Genomic DNA, 21,216 nt, shown 5'->3' with positions numbered 1-21,216 from the left:
TAACATCAAAAAGCAGAACCAGGCTTTAAAGGCTAAAACTGCAAGTTTACTAGCATCAGCATGTGATACCAATGGTCAGAGGCATGTGGTGCAACTGGAGTCCAAGAAAACTCAAGTGGCAAATATCAATCCTGGGAACTTGCAAGTGGCAAGTGGTGGGTGGTGAGGAATATAAAATAGACATGGATGAGGAATCTACAGCACAAAATTTCCTTAATGCAGCCAGGGATGGTGATTTATCCCCAAAGCAGGTTGAAAAAGGTGTTGGCAGAAGGAGGAAACAAAACAAGGAAAATACAACATCTCAAGTTCAAGGGGTGCACACAAGGAGAACTGCATCTAAATCTCAAATATAGTGATGATGAATGCACTTATTTGGAATATCAGATCAGTTAATACTAAAAAAGCTTTTAAAAGGCTTTTGACAATGCATAGTAAATATAAGTTCTCTCTTATAGGTTTGATGGAACCCTTCCAACAAACCTATAAGTTAGAATCTTATAGGAGGAGGTTGGGATTAGAGACTGATTTGTGCAATGTTTCTGGTAAGATTTGGGCATTTGTGGATGAGGAATATGAAGTCACTGTTTTTATAGACAGTGTTCAACAGTTAACTTTGAAGTTACACAACTGGGATCTTGACATGGAGGTGGTTATCACATTAGTTTATGCTAAGTGTGATAGGATAGAAAGAATTGAATTGTGGGATCTGGGGTACAAGGGAAGTGTTTTTACATGGTGGAATGGGAGAGGGGCAGATGATTGTATATTCAAAAGGCTTGATAGGTGCTTGGGTAATTTTGAGTTTCAGCAGCTGTTTCCAGGCCTGGAAATCACTCATTTGATCAAGCTTGGCTCAGATCACTCTTCTTTGTTGATAGAATGCAAGCAGCAAGTTCAGCAGTTTAAGAAATCATTTAAATTTCTTAACTTTTGGACTAAACATGATACATTTATGGAAGTTGTGAAGGAAAATTGGGAAACAGATGTGCAGGCTAATTCATTTATGACTTTCAATGTGAAGCTGAAAAAAATGAAACAACTTTTATCTCAATGGAGCAGGTCCACTTATGGTGACATTTTTCAGCAGATCACAAACCTTGAGGAAGTTATCAAAGTTCATGAAGCACTTTTTGAGTCAAATCCCTCTTATGCCAACAGGGAGAAACTCATGAAAGTGGAGGCTGATCTTACTAGAATACTGCATTTGGAGGAGGAATTTTGGAAACAAAAAGCTGGAATGTCTTGGTTTCAAGATGGTGAAAAGAATTCCAAATTCTTCCACGCTCATATGAATGGAAGAAGAAAAATGTTGCAGCTGAAAAGAATACAGAATTCTCATGGACAATGGATTGACAATGAGGAGGAGATTGCAGAGGAGGCTATCAGGTTTTATCAGGCACAATTTCATGAAACTGTGGTTCCTACACAGTTTGACATCTTGAAACATGTTCCTTCCATGATTAGTGATGAGCAGAATCAAGATCTTGTTGCAGTTCCTACTAAGGAAGAGGTGAAACAGGCTGTTTTTGGTTTAAATAGTGCAAGTGCAGGTGGTCCTGATGGTTTTACGGGCCTGTTTTTCCAAACATGCTGGGATATTGTTGGTGATGATATCTTCAACATGGTTTGGGACTTCTTTAGAGGTTTTGAATTGCCAAGGTACATTACTCACACTAATCTTGTGTTGCTACCAAAGAAGAAGGATGTTCAGACTTTTAGTGATATGAGACCTATCAGTTTGAGCAATTTTGTGAATAAAGTGTTTTCTAGAGTTGTGCATGAGAGGATGGTGAACCTGTTGCTTGAATTGATCTCACAGAATCAAGCAGGATTTGTGAGGGGGAGAAGCATTATGGAGAACATTTTACTGACCCAAGAAATTATCACTGATATTAGACTCAGAACAAATAAAGGTAAGAAAAATGCCAATGTTGTTGTTCCTAATGTCATGATGAAACTGGATATGACAGACTATGATGGATCTTTCTTACAAATGTTCTGAGGAAAATGGGATTTTGTGAGCAGTTTATAAGCCTGATTTATGAAATTATTGGTAATAATTGGTATTCTGTGCTTATTAATGGTCAGCCTCTTGGATTCTTTCATTCTACTAGGGGTGTAAAGCAAGGGGATCCGTTGTCACCTACATTGTTTATTATAGCTGCGGAGGTGTTGTCTAGGGGCTTAAATGCATTGCATAACAATTTGTGGTTTACTGGATTTGGATTGCCAAAGTGGAGTCCAAAAATTAATCATTTAGCTTATGCAGATGATACCATTATATTCTCTTCAGCTTGTGAGATATCCCTGGGTTTGATCATGAATGCTTTGAATGAATATGAACAAGCTTCTGGTCAATTGATAAACAAGGCTAAAAGTTCAGTTTATTTGCATGATAGGGTGAATGAGGAGGAGTTTCAGAAGGTAGAAAGAGTTACTGGCATTGCAAGGAAGGAATTTCCTTTGATGTATTTGGGTTGCCCTATTTATTACGCAAGAAGTAAGATGTCATTTTATTCAGGGCTCATTACTAAAGTGAGAAACAGGCTTCAGGGATGGAAAGGGAAGCTATTGTCATTTGGTGGAAGGGCTATTTTATTGAAACATGTGTTACAGGCTATGCCAATGCACTTGATATCTGTTGTGGATCCACCTTCCTTTGTGATAAATGTTATACCCCATTTTAACCGGTTAAATTAGGAGTACAACATATTGGTGATTCCTATTATGTTTTATTTTAAGGAGTCGCCACCTAATTAATTTAACGGTAAATTAGGACACCAAATTTATTAACTAAGGTAAAGTTAAAACTAAACCTCCGTTAATAGTCTGCTTAACCAATGTGATTCCAGGTAAGGGCTCTATATTATCCTAAAGGGAAGGGGTTAGGCATCCTTTAGAATCCGTTAACTACGGTTGTCTGGCCAAGCTTAGGTTAATCAATTAAGGCTGAATATAAAAATAGCTTACAAGTATTGCTGAGATTTTAAAGAAAAATAATGTTAGTCAAGATTTACGGAAAATATAATAATTTGTACAAAAGAGGACTTTAAACGCTACTTTAAAATAAGACTTATAAATGTCGCTTAGACTTTAAATGAAAATATAGTAAAATGCTATTCGAAGGTGAGATTTGATGAAAATATGATATTTTGCCCATAAATAATAGCTTTTGAGGAAAGATTTAGCAATTTTGAACTTTGGATAAATTATGTTATATGAATATAGCAATGTAGGAAAATCTAGGTTTATGAATAGGATTCAAGAGGAAGTGAGTTTTTCTTTTTCTTTTTATTATTTCTTATTAACTATGCTTAGCTAAAATATGCATGATTGATTCAAACTTGAAGAGCTATTTATAAAATATACTTGAATTTATATTTACATATTAGTGACGTTTTGGAATTTCTAGGATAGTAAGAATAAAATATGATTCTCTTAACTCGAAATATATAGTCATGCTATTTTGCAAATCAACTATTCCAAATAAAATAAAACATGAAAAGAAGAGAATAAAGCTTATGGAATTAATTGTTAGTCTTCCTTAAACTAACTACCCATTACTAAAACTAAACCTACTAATTAATTAGGATTTATCTAAACTAATAAACAAAACAAACAAAGAGTTAGTTGAATAATACAAATTAATATGCACAAAATAAAGAGAGGAAGAGATAATTTAAATGGGCTCAGCCCATTTTCGGACTGATAGCCATAATGCTGCTGGGATAGTTCAGCCCATTTTTAAGGGAGCTGTTGCAATCTGTTGTTGTTTGCCTGGGCCAACAGCCCAATATTTTGTTTCCTTTGCTGCGGACACAACTGGATAGAAAGGGGAAATTGTATTTCGTTGGGCCTTGGCCCAACACCGAATGCGGAAGACGAGTCCCTCGGACTCGTATGCGATGGTCATGCATAAAATGAAAGGAAAAAGATTAGTGCATGATCAAGATAATTACCAATGCAAAATTCATAACTCACAGAAAGAAACTTCAAATACCATCACATAACAATAAGAAAATTAAATTTAATTGTCCATACACGAGCATATCCCTACACGAAATCAGATCTATGCATGTTTCATGTTTTGGACAAAATAAAGTCACAACCGGTCCAGCAAAGGAGCAGTATATACCCAATAAATCTCAAGATACACGTAGTATATATAGACTCAATTAAGCAAATGTTGCGGAGTTATTTCGAAACATGGACATAAACCACGTGGGTAAAGTATGCAAGCAAGCTTTATCAATATGCTCCCTGGTGCAAAAATACATTCTGAGACCCATATGACTAACCAACAAACAAAACACATAGGATGCAAATATCTATTTTAATTAACGTAAACAAAACAAATCTGCACCCTTTTTAATTAATGTAAACATGACTGTATACCCAAAAGTTAAACCACTCTAATGAGGCGAATAACAAGTTCAGACCTAAGTAAAAAGAAGATACATTTTTTTCAGTATAGTCATATGGTATTTCAGAGGCAAAATTATTTGTAGGAGGGAAAAAAAAGTTCTGATCTCAGCAGGGGTTGAACAATTCAACATTAATTAGTTAACAATGAAGCTTAAGACACGCCCGAGACTCATTCGAAGATGCTATGAATACGTAGAATTTTGGACTCGAACTTACAATCACTTTTAACCTAGTTAGGAATCTTTGATAACCATTTTCAACTAGATAAGACCACATAAGTATACTGGTGTTCAACAGTTACGTGGTATTCGCTAATAAGCTGAATGGATCTCTGATGGGGTCCTGCTGAAACTAAGAATGAGTAAATTAATGGTGTATGCATGGATTCATAGTCTTAATGCAGGTAGAATGGGACAGGCAACACACTTATAGGCTAGCATCACATGACAAACTAAATCCTTTTAGCAGACAGGCAAGTGATAAATGGTTTGAATCCAACAGAAAATATAGGCTTCATATTTGTGATACTACAACAACAAACCAAATGGCATAGGCTCCATATTTATGATACTACAACAGCAAACCAAACAGCAACACATTTTAAGAATAACACATTTGTTGTTGAGACTTGTGATACTACGACAGCAAACCAAACAACACATTTTAAGAACATTTCTTGACTCAAGCAACCTACCACAGAGAAATCATTTTTGTAGGTCAAACACTTAGGTCACAGATGACTCTAACTTAATTTAAACAGGTACAGACATGTCTCAGGCAGTCAAAATCAATTCATACACTAGTTGAAAAAAAGGACAAAGAGCTGAATACACTTAATCATGGTGTCAAATAGGAAAGTTTATGCATTACCTAATGTATATTTAACCATAATGATCAAATCCAACACTCATTAATCTAGATTTGACATAAACACTTAATAGGCTGACCAATAAAGTCTTCAAACACAATGTTTCAGTTTGAGAGATGAGGCAAACTCTTTTAAATTTGGACAGGTTAGAATCTCAACCGAACATATACTTGGGCTTAAGAAAATTATTTAATAATATCCTATCTGTGGTGACATAACATATTTAAGGGATTTTCAAGAAAACCAATTCAAATATCAATTTGCTATCATAACTAAAACTGACTGCCTAACTATACATTCAAGTATGAGAAAAGAACAACCATATTTTAACTTTTTGAGCATGTTGGAATATGAGGGATAAAGTAGACAGAATTCCTTTCATTTCAATTTCATAAGCCTAGCAACCACTAGCTCGAACTTGAATCATTGATTCAGACTAGACGTACTAATGAATCAAATGATGAACCATATAATCATTTTATTAAACATATAGTGCAACAAACGACAACCAGTTAAGCACGACCCAAAATGTAAACACATGGACAACATCCATAAACAACATGGTTAAATGATATCCAAACTCACATAAGAACTAACAACATACTTAAAGACTAATCATAACGACAAAAACTAACACCAATCTGAAAACTGGACTACATTAAAGTAATAATTCAATAGCAGCTAAACTAACATATAAGCAAACGACACTATATTAAACTAAAACGGAACAGACTTATAATGCTAAAGCTGCTAACAATGCTAAACTAACCATTAATTTTAACAATCAATCACAAATGTTGACCAACACATAATAAACAGGAAATAAAATCCGCACACAAACAAACTAAAACGAGCTCGTCTAAACACCACATAGAATAGGCATACATATAGACCCGACTGTAAGCAAAATGGCTTAAAGGAGGAGAAATCACCTTCTTCGGGTGCAGCGAAGTGGGTGCGAATCTTCCAATCTACACTCGAAACACTTTGAAATTCGAACTTGCGTATGCTCGGATTCAAACGAACACCCACAACAAAAACAGAAAAGGATATAATATTTTTTGTGACGATATCGAGCAAATTAAAAGCCGATCCTTTAAAAGGGAACTGGAACAAATAAAAACTTGTATTTTCAAAGGAAATTTTGCGATTCGAGAACTTTGATTCTTAGGGGAGTTTCTGCGGTTTTAAAAATCTCTCTTCGTAGAGGATTTCAATAACCCCCCAAAAAAAAAACTATCTCTTTGTGAGGGATTTCTCCGTCTCCCAACCCTTCAGTTCTTGGAGAATTTCATGAATCAAAAAGAACCCCCCTTGAATGAATGCAAGGACTGCTATTTATAGTTGCGAGCTAGGGTTTCTTGTGACGAAGAGAGAGAGGAGCGGGGGGACAAGACGAAGTGGGGGTGACAGCGGCGTGGGGAACAGGAAGGAATGGGGGTGGCAGTGGCAACGTGGGAGCGAGGAGGAGCGGAAGAGAGAGAAGGGGTAGGGTAGAGAGTGGAAGAGAGAGGAGAGAAGTGAGAAAGAAGGGGGGCGGCTCGGCTGAAGAGAAAATGAAGGAAACCCTAATGGGTTTCCTTTGTTAAGTGGAAGGGGCGGGGCGGGTCGGTGGTGTGGGTTGGGTATAGTTTAAATAATGGGCTGAGTTGAATTAAAATGTTGGCTGGTTGTATATGAATAGGGTGTTGGGCTGGGTATTAAAATGGGTAGTGGCCTATGAAAATTATTTTGGGTTAATCTGAAAATATTGGGGGTGAATTGGGCTCGTATTTGAACTAATAATAATAATAATAATAATAATAATAATAATAATAATAGCTAGTAACTGTAATAGAATAATGAAACGCTGCTATTGATAAGAGGTTAATAATTATAGTAAAAAATACAAATATATTTTTTAATTTGCCAAAATATTAGAAGCGTAAATAGGTATTGCGGAGGAGAGGCGGGACAAAATTGGGTGTCAATTTGCTCAGTTTTTTTGGAGCAACACAATTGGTGAACGGAATAGACATTGGGCTGGATGGGATACTGTTTGCTTACCTTGTGATGAAGGTGGTTTGGGTTTTAGATCGCTTAGTGACATGTCCATGGCATTAATGGCTAAGTTATGGTGGAATTTTAGAACCAAACCAACTTTGTGGAGTTCTTTCATGAGCAACAAGTATTTGAAGAAGAACAATCCTATTTTGGTGCCATGGAAACAAGGTTCACATATATGGAGGAAAATTCTTCAAGCAAGAGATTTGATTGATCATCAGATATGGTGGCAACTTAGAATGGGGTCTTCTCTGTTCTGGTTTGATAACTGGACTGGTTTAGGCCCTCTTTATTTCCTTACACCTACTGATTTTTACTGCAATGAGGCAATTAATAATGTTTCTGATATAGTGACAGAAGGTAGGTGGCATGAGCCTGCTATCAGAAATAATTTGCCTGAAGAAATTGCTGATTATATATTGAATGATGTGCAACCACCTGCTAGAGGGGATGAATTAGATAAACCTTGGTGGATGCTTGAAACCAACGGAGAGTTTACTGTCAAGTCTGCATGGGAGTATATCAGAAGCAAAGGAGAAAAAAAGGGATGTTTACAAGAAGATATGGGTGAAAGGGTTGCCATTTAAAATATCATTCTTGATGTGGAGGGTGTGGCATTTCAAAGTTCCATTGGATGATGTGATCAGGGGCTGGGGATATCATATGCCATCTATGTGTTCTTGTTGTGCATCACCTAAGGAAGAAACTGTACCTCACATTTTTCTAAGATGTGAAACTGCTCAGAGAACATAGTCTTATTTCTGTGCTGCTGCTGGTATCAATATAGAAGGAATGCATTTGCATCAAGTGATTGTGAAGTGGTGGTCTGCTGATGTGCTGCCTAGAATGAAACTTATTTTTTTATGCTATTCTTTCTATTATAGTCTGGGAATTATGGAAGAAGAGGAATGGGCATAAGCATAGGAACAAGGTTTCCATCAGCAGGATCATATATCAAGCCTCTACCAATATTCAGCATTTGGTGAAGTTGAGGAAACCAGGTATTCAAACAGTGCCTCATAGGTGGTCTGAAATTCTGAGAATATTAGAGAATTTTACTCCAAAGTTACAAGTTACTAAGGTTTGGTGGAACTTACCTCCGGAAGAATGCTTGAAGTGTAACACTGATGGTGCTACTAGGGAGAATCCCGGGAGAAGCTCATTTGCATTCTGTGTGAGAAATTATAAAGGAGAGTTGGTGCATGCAAGGGCAAAGGAAATGGAGGATAGTACAAACACTGAAAGTGAGGCTAGGGCACTTCTTGAAGCTGCAAGATACTGTCTATCTCAACATGTGTATTCTTTCATATTGGAGACTGATTCACTCTTATTGAAAAACATTTTGGAAAGGCAGTGGAAACCCCCTTGGAATATAGCCTTTGTTGTAGAGGAGATTTTGAAGATTATTGATAATGCTGATGTCCAGGTGCTGCATATCATGAGAGAGGGCAATCAATTAGCTGATCACTTGGCTAATTATGCCCTCGATCATGGGGAGGTGATTGCGAATTCTTTTGTAGATCTGGATCCAATAGGAAGAAAGATTCTCAATAGTGACAAGTTGTAGTGTCCCTATTTGAGAATTAGAACTCAAAAGAGATATTGATGAATGTTGGAGTTAGGATGTGGTCTGAAGATCTGCTTATTGACAGGATATCAGTGTGTTACTGATAATTTGACAATAAGTAGGAGAAGGGTGGATTTCATTGGTTTTTCTTAATGAGGGGCAAAATAGGAAATATGGCTTTTTAGGTCGAAAAGTCTGCTAGGATGATGGATAATTATTTATACAATCATTTACAAATATGTTGTATAGAGAACCTGATGGTTTGGACTATCAAGACTGTTTTTTCATGAGCAGGGGCAAAATGGGAAATATGGTTTTTTGGTGGGAAACGCTTGATGGGAAGATATAGATTGCTGGAACCATTCATTTACAACTGTTCTAGGTGGATAACCTGATTCTAGGTATAGGGGAACTGATGTGTTGAAGATGTGGAGTTAATTGCTGGTATAGTGCTGATGGAAAACAGCACTGCCATGTGCAGCAGTTGGTAAGCAGCAGCTCAGTGAATATTGTGTGTACTCTAGCACAATTATTTGGTGGATAAGGGCAGTTGGTAAGATCAGGAAACAAGCATAGATGGTATGGTGCAATGCTGGTTTTCAATAGGTGGAAACTAGGCACTTAGGAGCTTCATGTTGAAAAGACTGTTGGTGTGAGAATAAGTCATCAGCAGGAATTAGTAGTTAACATGGAGACACAAGGGTGTTGAGGTGGAGAGAAATAGGGATCACTGCCATCATGTTCAAGTCCTATGGGAAGAGAACATGATGGTACTTTATCTACTCACACTGGTTTCTGTTTTGCAGGTTCCTTGGCAAAGAGAGTGCAGGCTTAGCATGGACTCACAGGAACAAAAGGAGGACACGAAAGCTGGAAGATGGTTGCATCACTGATCTGTCAATAATGAGGAAAAGAGGTGATGTAATTTGAGAAAAAATAAACAAAGGCTGCAAGATACATACAGCAACTGAAAGGAAACACTACAGCTTGAAGATTGAGCAAGTACTGTAGTTTACACCAGCTAGAAAAAGCAGTGCAATATACGGCTACAGATGTGCAGTGCTACGAAGGGCTGCAGAACTGGTTTTCTGCAGGTTGCATTTTCAAGTGGGTAAAACTGGGACCTGGCATCATTAAAGACAATAAGGACGTCATCAGATTACTCACAAAGGCAATCAGCTGTGTCAATGATCTTATCACCTGTGGAAATGATTTGGCACACTTTTTGCTCCACTTGGAATGTTGTTGCTACATCAGAGTTGGTTCACTTGATCATGCATTGAGCTGGTGGCATTGTTTGAGGATGAAAATGATAGAAGGAGGTAGTGCACTGCTGCTGCTGATGCTGTACATATAGGTACTAGCATGATGAGCAACACTGCAAGAAAATACACAACTGCCAGATTAGTGTTGCTGGTGTTACTGCTGGTACTACTACAGTTTGCAGGTTGGGTATATGCTGCAATATACTTCATGTATATTGCAGTATATCATCTGTATACTGTCGGCTAGGACCGGTATCTTTCACACTGATGGTTTGTAAGGGCGTCATTATTACACACATGAATCTTTGCAGGAGTTCTGAGACCGATATACACAAATATATTAATGATATACATGATACATTTGGTGGTGTAATTGGTAAACTTTGCAAATTTGCAGAATTTTATAAGGTCATACATGATCTACTTATTGAATCTTCCTCAGTAGTGGTATTAGTACTCTATGGTACTCATTCCACTGAGGGGGAGACAGTACTTGGAAAATGTATTGGGCTTATGCAAGTTACATCTTCACAAGACATTGGAGCAGTTCACACAATCTTTGGAGCAGTTCTAGTTGCTTTATTATTTAGATTATTGGTTAGTTATTTGTAATATCAACTTAGGATATCTATAAATCCTAAGTTGATCATTAGTTTAATTCTTCATTTCATATTAGCCTTTGGCTACATTTGTAAAGACTTTTGGGATTTGTTTTTGAAAAAAAAATATATAAAATCAGCCTAGGCCAAAGCCTAGTGGACTTTATTAAAAAAAAAAAAAAATACGGTCTGTATCTACTAGCCGTATAAAGTTATATACTGGCCATATAATTTTATACAGACCGTATAATGGTCCGTATTGCTCAACCGAGTATCTGCCTTCTCTGCTCAATTTAATATCCTTAAATACAGTCCATATCACAAAATACGGTCCATATTCCCTAAGATACAGTCCGTATAATTCAATCTTAAAATAGAACTTCGACGAAACGTATTCTCTTCGATTCACTTATTCTCCAGTCCTTCCATAAATTACTAAACATGAACTTAAACACTCATAACCATAAGATAGGCATGTCTAATCTCACTTATCCTTGAAGATAACTTCGGTGTCCAACACTAGGACCAACATACGACCAATCTCAACGTACAAAACTACGAGGTGTAACAAGTACCAGATCAAATTTCTATTTTACCAGCTGTTGACATTGCTGGTCCTAGTTGCCCTCAACCTGAAGCTATCTTACAAAGAAGGATGGTCAAACGTGAGAATAAGGCTGTAGCTCAAGTACTGGTCAAATGGCAAGAATTACCTGAAGACAATGCTACTTGGGAATTTTTCAACAATCTTAAGACAAGGTTTCCTCAATTTGATCCTTGAGGTCAAGGATCTCTTGATGAGGGGAATATTGATACATGAATCAGTCTATAACAATTGAAGTCACAAAGTTAGTTAACAGTTAGTTGAAGTTTAAAAATTAGTTAACTGTTTCAATTAGTTAGTTAGTCATGTCAGCAGGTTGTTCGGAATTAGTTAGTTGGGTAATTCAGTCAAATGACTTGTACACAGTTGTCGAAGTATCTGCATAGAATTCCTCGAGTTCTATTGAGCTCCCGCAATTCTATTAACATCTCTCCATTTAGATAGTAAAAAAATCACTTAATTTTTCTCCTCTCCTAAAACTTGAACCAAGTTTCACATGGCCAATTGCTTTATTAATTGCCTTAAATTTCGACAACTCCTAAGAAAATTTGACTTGTCAGTGCACCATCCCTGGCAACAAGGCAACAACTACTACGCTCTAAATACCGTACTTGAATCCGCTGCGTTCTTACACTAAATTATGTATTCTAAGACAAATAAAAGGCTCACTAGCCTTAGAAATAAATCCGTCATAAAAAATAATCTACAATTGATAACACGAAACTACATCTGGCAGGAATTGTACAAACCGATCCCAAACACGAAACTGCATCTCGCAGGAATTGTATAAGCCGATCCCAACTCTCAAAAAGTGTACAGAATTTATTTGAACTGAAAACTAGATTAACAACGAGGCCAATTGTAGCTAAAACCACAAACAATTAAATTATTAAATAATGAACGCTAATACAAGACACACAACGCTAAACTTTGAAGTTTGAATAGCACTAACCAAAAACCTAAACTATAAGGTATTCACGTATGTAAACTCTACGTAAACTCTATATGTATTATAAAGTGAATTTCCTCCCAAATTTTCGAATGAGATCCTTCTGGAACGATAACTATAGTCGTAACAAGTTGGAGAAGGCCGAGGGGAAGGTAAGTTTGAACTACTGCTGAGCTGAATTGACTGTCACTCACTTTTACAGCTGATCAACCTTCTTTTGGTTTGGTTTTAGGCTTGACATTACCATCAGGTATGCACGATGACCAATAAAGCGGCAACAATGTACATACGGCCTGTATTAACAGGGCATGTTGTAGGCCTGAGAAGTCGTTCCCTGTCACCTGGACAAACGATGACAGCGCGACACCAAGATAACCACTTATAATAATAGCTAGAGCTAAGGCAGACATGATAAATGCCATTACAGATCCTTCACATCCCGGGGGGCAAAGCTGGGCCATAACAACAGAGAATGGTAAGATCTTAAAGAAGTAAAGAACCTCCAGTAATCCGGAGAAGAGCACCACATATAATGAGTCAGGAACACCGAACGTCCTGTATACACCTTTCACGAATAAGAAATCCGAAAACATGAAAACAGCCATAGTAGCCTGAATTGCTACGATTAGCTTCCTAGGAGACATTGATTTGAGGTTCTTGTTGTAGATTATACCCCACAACAGCATTCCAGCCTGCCCAAACACTTTAGATATACCCAACACTGATGATTCAATTCCTAAATGTTGTGTCTGGTAATAGAACATCGTCCCTGTAAGTGCTGGAATCATTGCATGAGAAGCTGCAAACCAGGTAATGGAATAATAGATCTCCGGTTTCTGCAATGCAACTAGAAGCTCTGAAAGTTGCTTTTTGATACCTCGATTCGATGGACTCTTGGGAAGGTCCAAGGAGCTCTCGTGAATAAAACTTGTAACCAGAAATTGAATACTTAAGAGAATGCCAAACATAAGGAACATCACTTGAGGGGAAAAACGATCAATGGCAATACCACCAGCAAGGTTACCAAGAACTCCACCAACAGAAGAGGCAATCCAAACAAATGACTGGAGCTGGCCTGACGAAGATTGTTGGCTATTTTTGGATGAAGATATAGGTGGTTTTCCTAACTCCGCAACCATGGCATCGTTGGCAACCTCAACTATTGAAGCACCCAAGTTCCCAAGCAGAAGATACAGAGTGATCGTGAAAAAGGAAATATTTGAAGGGGAGAGGAATATAGCAATCCATGACATTGCCTGCAAAAAAGCTGCACCAAGGTATTAGCCAGTAAGCCCAAATGCATATTGATTGGTGTGCCTACAGTTAACTATAACATGGCTTATTTCTAGAAAACTTATATTCTGGTCAACCTCCACAACACAATGCAAAGAACCAATAACAGAACTCTCCTATTCTTTTCCTTCTCCTCTTACCAGAGGATTACTGCATAGAATTCTTAATAACTAACTTACTTATTGATAAAAGATATTATCAGTTCCCAACTTTTGCAACGGAACAAGGAATTTTGTACTTTCATATTCAGTAAACATCTAATTTCTGATGGATCATAGAAAAGTCTAGAAAGTATATACAACCTATAGAGCAGATAACTTGGCAGAAATTCATATTTCCTAAGACGCAAAAAACTAAGAATCCTGGTAGAACATGAAAGTGTAGCCGCGTATTAAAAAGGATCCTTTTTCTTTTCAAATCTTGTCCTAAACCGCATCCAGTTTGTTCTTTTTTCTGCTCTGGAAAAAGGGAAGTAGGCAATTGACGATGGTGATATCTTCATCGTACTTACAAGATCAAGTTCCCAACTTTTGCAACAGAACAAGGATTTTTTCAATTTCAAATTCAGTCAACATCTAATTTCTGGTGTATCATAGAAAATTCTAGAAAGTAAATACAACCTATAGAGCAGATAACATGGCAGAAATTCATACTTCCTAAAGATGCCAAAACTAAAAGTCCAGGTAGAACATGAAAGTGTGGCTATGTACCAAAAAGGATCTTCTTCAGTCTTTTCTTCTATTTTGCATTCACTGCTTGTCCTTAACCACATCCTATACAAGTTCATTTACATGATCAATTTGACCGTGAACAATGGAAACATCACATTACACCAAAACACTCTGTACATGCCACAAGCAAGTAGTTATCACTAACAATAAACCAATAAAAGAGAACAAAACAGTGCTAAGTAAAACAAGCAATATGAGAGAGTGTAGATGCACCTCCAATGGCAATGTAAGGAACACGGTGCTGTCCAAAAATGTAAAAAGAATCAGATATAATTCCATAAAAGGGCTTAGCCACCATAGGTAAATTAGCAGAACTCTGAAGGATCTGAAGTGTAGAAGGGTCCACTTTAAGCCCATCTTTAAGGAAAAAATTAACTGCCATCCATGGGAAACACCTAAATCCTTGCACCAAGAACCCTAACCCTAACAACAATTTCCTCATCACATCACTATCACCATCTCTTTTTCTTCTCCCTCTTTCTCTAATACTATCAGATGAAATCATAATTATTTATTCCTCTTAAAGAGATTAACTTGATTTGATGGTATATATATACTGTGAATCTGTGTGATTGTTAATACAGTAAGGTATCAAGAACCTAAAAAGGTGCTACCTTTGAAAAAGATTCAATGGGTAAAAGCTTTAGCAGCAACAATGGGTATGATTTCAAGATTTGTGTCCGATCCAAGACAGTGGCAGGAAAGTAATTTTTTGGGGAAGTGTGAATGGGTGGCAAGATTTGCCAAAGTTTCTAGATATAGAAACGTGGCGGTATGTTAAGGAAGATTCGTATTTTATTGTCTTTCCTATTTTACTACTACGTGAAGTATCTTTTTTTCAATTTTTGTGGGGATATTCAGATATTTTATAAATAAAATACATAAAGTGAGTAAAAGGTAGTGTTAAGATCCCAATAATTCATTTGCGGATACAAAGTTAGGTAAAAAGTGACGGTGGTTGCGCCTTTAAGCATGTTACACCTCGGACCATACTTACATAAGCATTTGCTTCTCATGGGGGCAACCTTAATTCGTTAACAAGTCAGATGTAGTTGTCACATGGACTGATGTATAAAGAATTTATATAGTATATTATTTCTAGGCAGAATACATAATTTGTCCTCTGGAATTTGAGATCACATCTTTCTGATACATTTATTAAAGGGAAAATTTTAATAATGTACAATTCAGCATATAAAATTACATTTTTTTCAATCATATTTTTAAATTATACCCGTATAGCTACTTTTTCACGGTATACAACATTATATAACAATATACAACTTTATACTTTTACTGTAGAAAAGTGTATAATAATGTATAACACTAGTATACAATAATATATAAACTTATACAAAAGGTGTTTATACATATAAATAATGTATAAGAGGTGTTTATACACACTTCTACACCGTATAAAAGTGTACAATAGTGTATAAGAGGTGTTTATAAACACTTAACCGAAACCCTAGATATGATTCGCCGTCGTTGACCCGAACTCCGATCAACTGAAACGAAGCTTTTCATGATTAGGGTTTTGCTCTAAATCGAATTCCGATCGCCGTCAACTATGGTTGGCCCTATGCTGCCGCAATCGCAACCACCCCAGCCATTGCAAGGTACAGCCAATCCCCTCGCCTCTAAATCGAATTTCGTTCGCTTCTCCTCTCGCCTGCAAAAATAACGGCTATAGCGAGTAAGAAAATAAACATGGGCTAATCCGAGTAAATATTGTAAGAAAATAAACATGGGCTAATCCGAGTAAATATTTTCTTCAAATTGTCATACAATGTTATTTTCCCTTTATTAAATATAGCAATATAGATAACCTTCTACACACTCAATATTTTCAGAGTTTGTTTAAGCTACACCACTTTTATAAAATGGTAGACTCATGTTTAACTCAAAAGATGAGTGCGTAAAAGTGTAGGTTGTCAATGGTACGGTTCGAGCGATTATTTTATAAAATTTATATCATAATAATTTTTTGGTTATTTTATTTGTATAACCAAAATTAGACGTTTCGAAACCGTCCCATCATCTCAATTTTTTTTCCGGCATTGGTACGGTTCGATTAATTTTTCGGTATTGTAAAAAAGAAAATGTCATATAAAAGTCACAAATAGAAGTTGGAGTCAATTCCCTAGATGACCACCCAAGTTTGGGGAATTGCCTCCAAATATCATTTTTGTTTCTTTTAGGACAACAAAGTCACTCAACTATCACTATTTTCCTCGAAATATACTAAACATCTCAAAAACTCTCCTCTTCTAGTTGACATGCCATGTCATTAAAGCCTTTTTTTTTAATAATAGACTTATTTAACTCATCAAACCCATTTAACTAAATTCATATTTTATACCTAATCAAATATGATCCAATTTTTTTTTTCAATTTAAAAAAATCATATGGCTTATTATGATTGGCCGCATATGTTATTTAATTTGAAAAATCAACCCACTCACTTTTTACAAATTCGCTGACCTGTTTCTTAATTTTTAACCTAAATTTTAATTAGATTTTTTTTTCTTTACATAAATAGTTACTTTGTTTCTTCTTCTTTCATTTCCAGTGCGATAGAAGATGTATATACTTATGTGTTTACCCAAATAGTAGTTAATACTTTGTTTCTTCTTCTTTTTTCTAAATCTATAGGCTACCGTAATTATAGTAAAACATATTTTTTTTTTCAATGCAATAGAAGATGTAAGGAAAAACTGCCAAATTTTGTGTGTAATTTCAACAATCTTTTTAACAAATATCTATCAGATTAAACGGGTAAGAGAATTTTGGAAAAAATATGATATTTAAAAATATTTGAATTTTAATTTAAATTGAAAGATAATATATTTGAATTAAGATAAAAGAATCTTAATTTGAAAAAGTGGCTTAATAGAAAGTATGATTTAATTCAATTGCTGTTTTTTATCCGGGTCATATTTGATTGAGTATGAAATATGAATTTGGTTAAATGAGTTTGATGAGTTAAATAGGTATATTATTCAAACAATTGGCTTCAATGACATGGCATGCCAACTAGGAGAAAATGAGACTTTTGAGGTGTTTAGTATATTTTGAAGAAAATAGTGATAGTTGAGTGACTCCGTTGTCCTAAAAGAAACAAAAGTGATATTTGGAGGCAATTCCCTAAACTTGGATGATCATTTAGGGAATTAACTCGTAGAAGTTGTACACGGTACCATGCATACTTGTATAAGACTTTGGCAAAACTCTCCTGATATTTTATTGTTTAAAAAGTAAAGAATCAAGAAAAAGTAAAGAATCAAGAAAATAAGAATAGAGATCCATCCCACTATTTTATAGTACTGTAAGATAATATTAAATAAAGACAAAAAATTTAGATCACACGAGCTGGAAGTAATCAATCAAGATGAGACACAAGAATTAAGTCTAATAACATTCGGTATCCAATAAAAGAATTTAAATCATATGAAAGGAAAAATATCTAATACCTTAGCTTGTAGCTTGCTACTCAAGATCATTGGAATACCTTGTAATTTAGTAGTTACTACTCGAGGTGCTAGAATTAATTAGTTTCAATAGGGGTAACATAACAGGTTTCAGAGTTGAGACTTCAGTATTAATTACTTGTCGTCGACTTGTAGTCATTTCCATCACCCCAGGCACAAGACGAAAAATTTAATGTTTTATTAATTTTAAACTTAATATATAAAATATATTTTACACATATAAATATATTCGGTGCGGTTCGATATTTTTTCTATTTATTTTTATAAAATAAAAAATTTACCCAATTTTTTGGTACGGTTAGAATTTTTTATTTTTTTTTGGGCAACCACTAAGAATGCTTAGTGGATATTTTTTATCTTAATAATAAATTAAAAGTAAACCTGAGTTCAAAATAATAAAGCAACAAAACAAAATGCAAGTGACCGACAAGGCCTAGAAGCTTCAGTTGAAACCAACATTAGGAAAAAACCGTTGGTTTTATTGAAAATTCTAATAATCGGTTCGATTTGGTCGATTAAGTCGGTTTTTACAAAACCATTGACACCATATATGAAATCTGAAATTTTTGGTCCCAATCTTTAATTGAGTGCCATGTGTCAATATATTGTCTTTTCCTTATATCTTTTCTTTTGTCAAAACAGAGGACAATATGTTATGTTTTCCTTATTATTATTGGAAGTTGAAGGAATCAAGGAACGCATGAATGATCCACTTGCCGCCGCTGACGTGACCATCTCCAAAAGATATGCCTCAATCTGTGGCAGATCAACTATAGGGCTTGATGAGCGCAGATGAGGAAGCGGGAGCAAGAAAACCAATAATCTCTTTCTTGTCCTTCTTAAGGTTAAGGGGCAAAGAGAAGCGCTTTTGCTACTGAGAAAGCGAACGGTCAGCGCGAAGGTTCAAGACTTAGCCGAGCGTTAGTGAAGCTAGATTCAAATAGTAAATGAAAAATCCGAAGATTAAGATAATATGTACAATAGCGATAAATCCTGAAAAATGGAATACTCCATGCAGTAGTCTTCCCATTCAGTGGATTTATCCTATTACTCATAAATTTACCATTGATTATCAAATAAATATTGAGTGACCATCTGAAAAATCAAAACTCTAAAAAAAGACTTTATTTCTAGTAGTTGTTCTCTTCATTTTTTAAATCCGTGGAATGACAGAAAGTTTAGAATTGTATTTATATCATTGTTTTTACGAAGCAGTCCATATAATAGAAGTGAAAATATTCTTAACCATCAATCTTAACTGGAAAAAGGACCAACAATTGACTAGAGGTATATGAATACCATTTAAAAAGATTATACTATTTTTGTCGTTTTTTTAATATATAAAAAGTGCAGATCTAATAAGTAAGATCCATGGACCATTCTAAACTCCAGTGAAGCAAAATGAAAGATTGAGAAAACATATATGAAATGTACATATTAAGGGAAAACGGAAAACGGCTCAAATATGTCATCGAACTATCGGAAATGACTCATTTATGTCACTCGTCAATAGTTTGGCTCATTTATGTCATCGAACTATCAGAAATGACTCATTTATGCCACTCATCAATAGATTAACTCATTTATGCCATCGCCGTTTCCAAAATGACTTATCCGTGTCATTTTTCATCAATGACGATTTTATAATACCAGATATGACACGTGACCTCCAATTAGAGGTCAACGTCGTTTAATTAAACCATCCCATTTTAAAAACCAAATTAATAAAAAATCTGAGCCATACACCCGACCCACCCACAACCATAATCTAGTTGGAGGCCACGTGTCATATCTGATATTATAAAACTGGCGTCAATGAAAAATTGGCATTGATGAGTCATTTTGGTAACGATGATGGCATAAATGAGTCAAACTATTGATGAGTAGCATAAATGAGTCATTTCCGATAGTTCGATGGCATAAATGATCCAAACTATTGACGACTGGCATAAATGAGTCATTTCCGATAGTTCGATGACATATTTGAGCCTTTTCCGTAGGGAAAATGGTGGCAAGGATATCCTCATGGACTGCAAAGAAACTGTCACATGCTGGAAGGATTCAACTAGTACAAGTTGTTTTGTTTGGCATACAATCCTACTGTGCTCGACTCCTCTTAATACCAGCCAAAGTATTGAAGATAGTTGAAGCATACTACAGAAGTTACATATGGTCTGGAGAAAATGTTATTACAAGAAGATCTTTAGTTACTTGGGAGAAGATGTGTACACCAAAAAGCATAAGAGGGCTGAATTTGATAAATCTCAAGATGTGGAATAAAGCTGCATCTACTAAGAACCATTGGGATTTGTCTCATAAACTGAGTAAGTTGTGGATCCATGCTTATTACATCAAAAGGCAACCTCTAGATGCTATGGCCATTCCAAAACAGGCTGCTTGGATGGTGAGAAAGATTATTAAAGCTAGAAATGTGATCAATCAGAGTAAACTGGTGTTTAAAGCTGCTAAGAGCATGGTCAGACAAATATATCTCCAACTTATTGAAATGAAGGCTAGAATTACTTGGAAATGCTTAATGTTCAGAAATGCCACTAGTGGTAAAGTAATATTCACTATGTGGCTGTACTTTCAGGACATGATGCATACTAGTGATAGATTGTACAAGTGGGGAATAACAGTTGATACAACATGTGTGCTATGCCAAATACAACCAGAGAGTAGGAACCACCTGTTTGCAGAGTATAGACTTACTAAAAGAGTAAGGGATACACTAATGCTATCGATGCAGAGACAACCACACAAGGCTACTTCATGGGATCAACACTTAAAGTGGACAATTTGCAATGCTAAGAGGAAGTCACAAGCTGCCTCAATGTTCAAAATGGTATATGTTGAAGTCAAACACGGAATTTGGATTGAGAGAAACATGCGTCTATTTGAGAAGAAGAGTAGGATATAGAAGATATTGCAGACTTGTAGCTTGTACATGCAACATTAGAGCAAACCCTGGGAGCAGTAGATTTCTGCAGGGACTGAATTTTTGACTGGTTGTTGTTAGAGTAGCATTGAGTTTTATGTGATGTAAAGGGACTTCTGGGCAAATGAAAATCTCCCTGGGAGGAGTGCTTTTGGCCTAGAAGGATTTCCCTAGCTAGAATTTTGTGTTTTTGAGCTTAACATGTATTGAGTCTGATTGAGAGACTCCTAGTGAGACCACAGAAATGAGTTTTTTCTGATGTGGCTTTGTAATTTCCACACTTGGTGATTAATATAATCATTTAGTTACCAAAAGAAAACTATACAATTCATGATTATCCTCCACAAAATAAGTTTTCTTATAACTTTGCAAGGAAACAAATAGATAAGGGTCAAATCGTAAAAGGTAAAAGGATAAGGTGTGCAAATCAAAAAAATTAT

At 35.8% G+C, this 21,216-nt stretch overlaps 1 protein-coding gene across 2 annotated transcripts; it reads right to left on the bottom strand.

Annotated features, from left to right (window-relative positions):
- Window positions 1-12,176: 12,176 nt before the first annotated feature.
- Window positions 12,177-15,093, bottom strand: LOC132632278 (probable folate-biopterin transporter 7). Of its 2 annotated transcripts, none has more exons than XM_060348151.1 (2): window positions 14,561-15,093; window positions 12,177-13,590 (listed from the first exon to the last, which is right to left on the bottom strand). In XM_060348151.1, exons 1-2 carry the CDS (start codon window positions 14,850-14,852, stop codon window positions 12,530-12,532), a joined length of 1,353 nt encoding a protein of 450 aa, XP_060204134.1. In that variant the 5' UTR covers window positions 14,853-15,093; the 3' UTR covers window positions 12,177-12,529. The 2 variants fall into 2 exon arrangements, with proteins under 2 accessions (XP_060204134.1, XP_060204135.1); XM_060348152.1 differs by having other exon boundaries at window positions 12,177-13,579; window positions 14,561-14,693.
- Window positions 15,094-21,216: the final 6,123 nt, after the last annotated feature.

Source organism: Lycium barbarum, chromosome 3 (genome assembly GCF_019175385.1).
Source record: "Lycium barbarum isolate Lr01 chromosome 3, ASM1917538v2, whole genome shotgun sequence".
Lineage (NCBI taxonomy): Eukaryota > Viridiplantae > Streptophyta > Magnoliopsida > Solanales > Solanaceae > Lycium > Lycium barbarum.
This window is presented reverse-complemented; position numbering and strand designations above follow the sequence as displayed.

What these genes read in the sequence shown, in the direction of transcription:
- LOC132632278 (XM_060348151.1), bottom strand. Translation starts at nt 14,852, where the DNA reads ATGATTTCATCTGATAGTATTAGAGAAAGAGGGAGAAGAAAAAGAGAT. An exon ending in TCCTTACATTGCCATTGGAG is followed by an intron (nt 13,591 to 14,560) that starts GTGCATCTACAC and finishes ACCTTGGTGCAG; the next exon opens with CTTTTTTGCAGGCAATGTCA.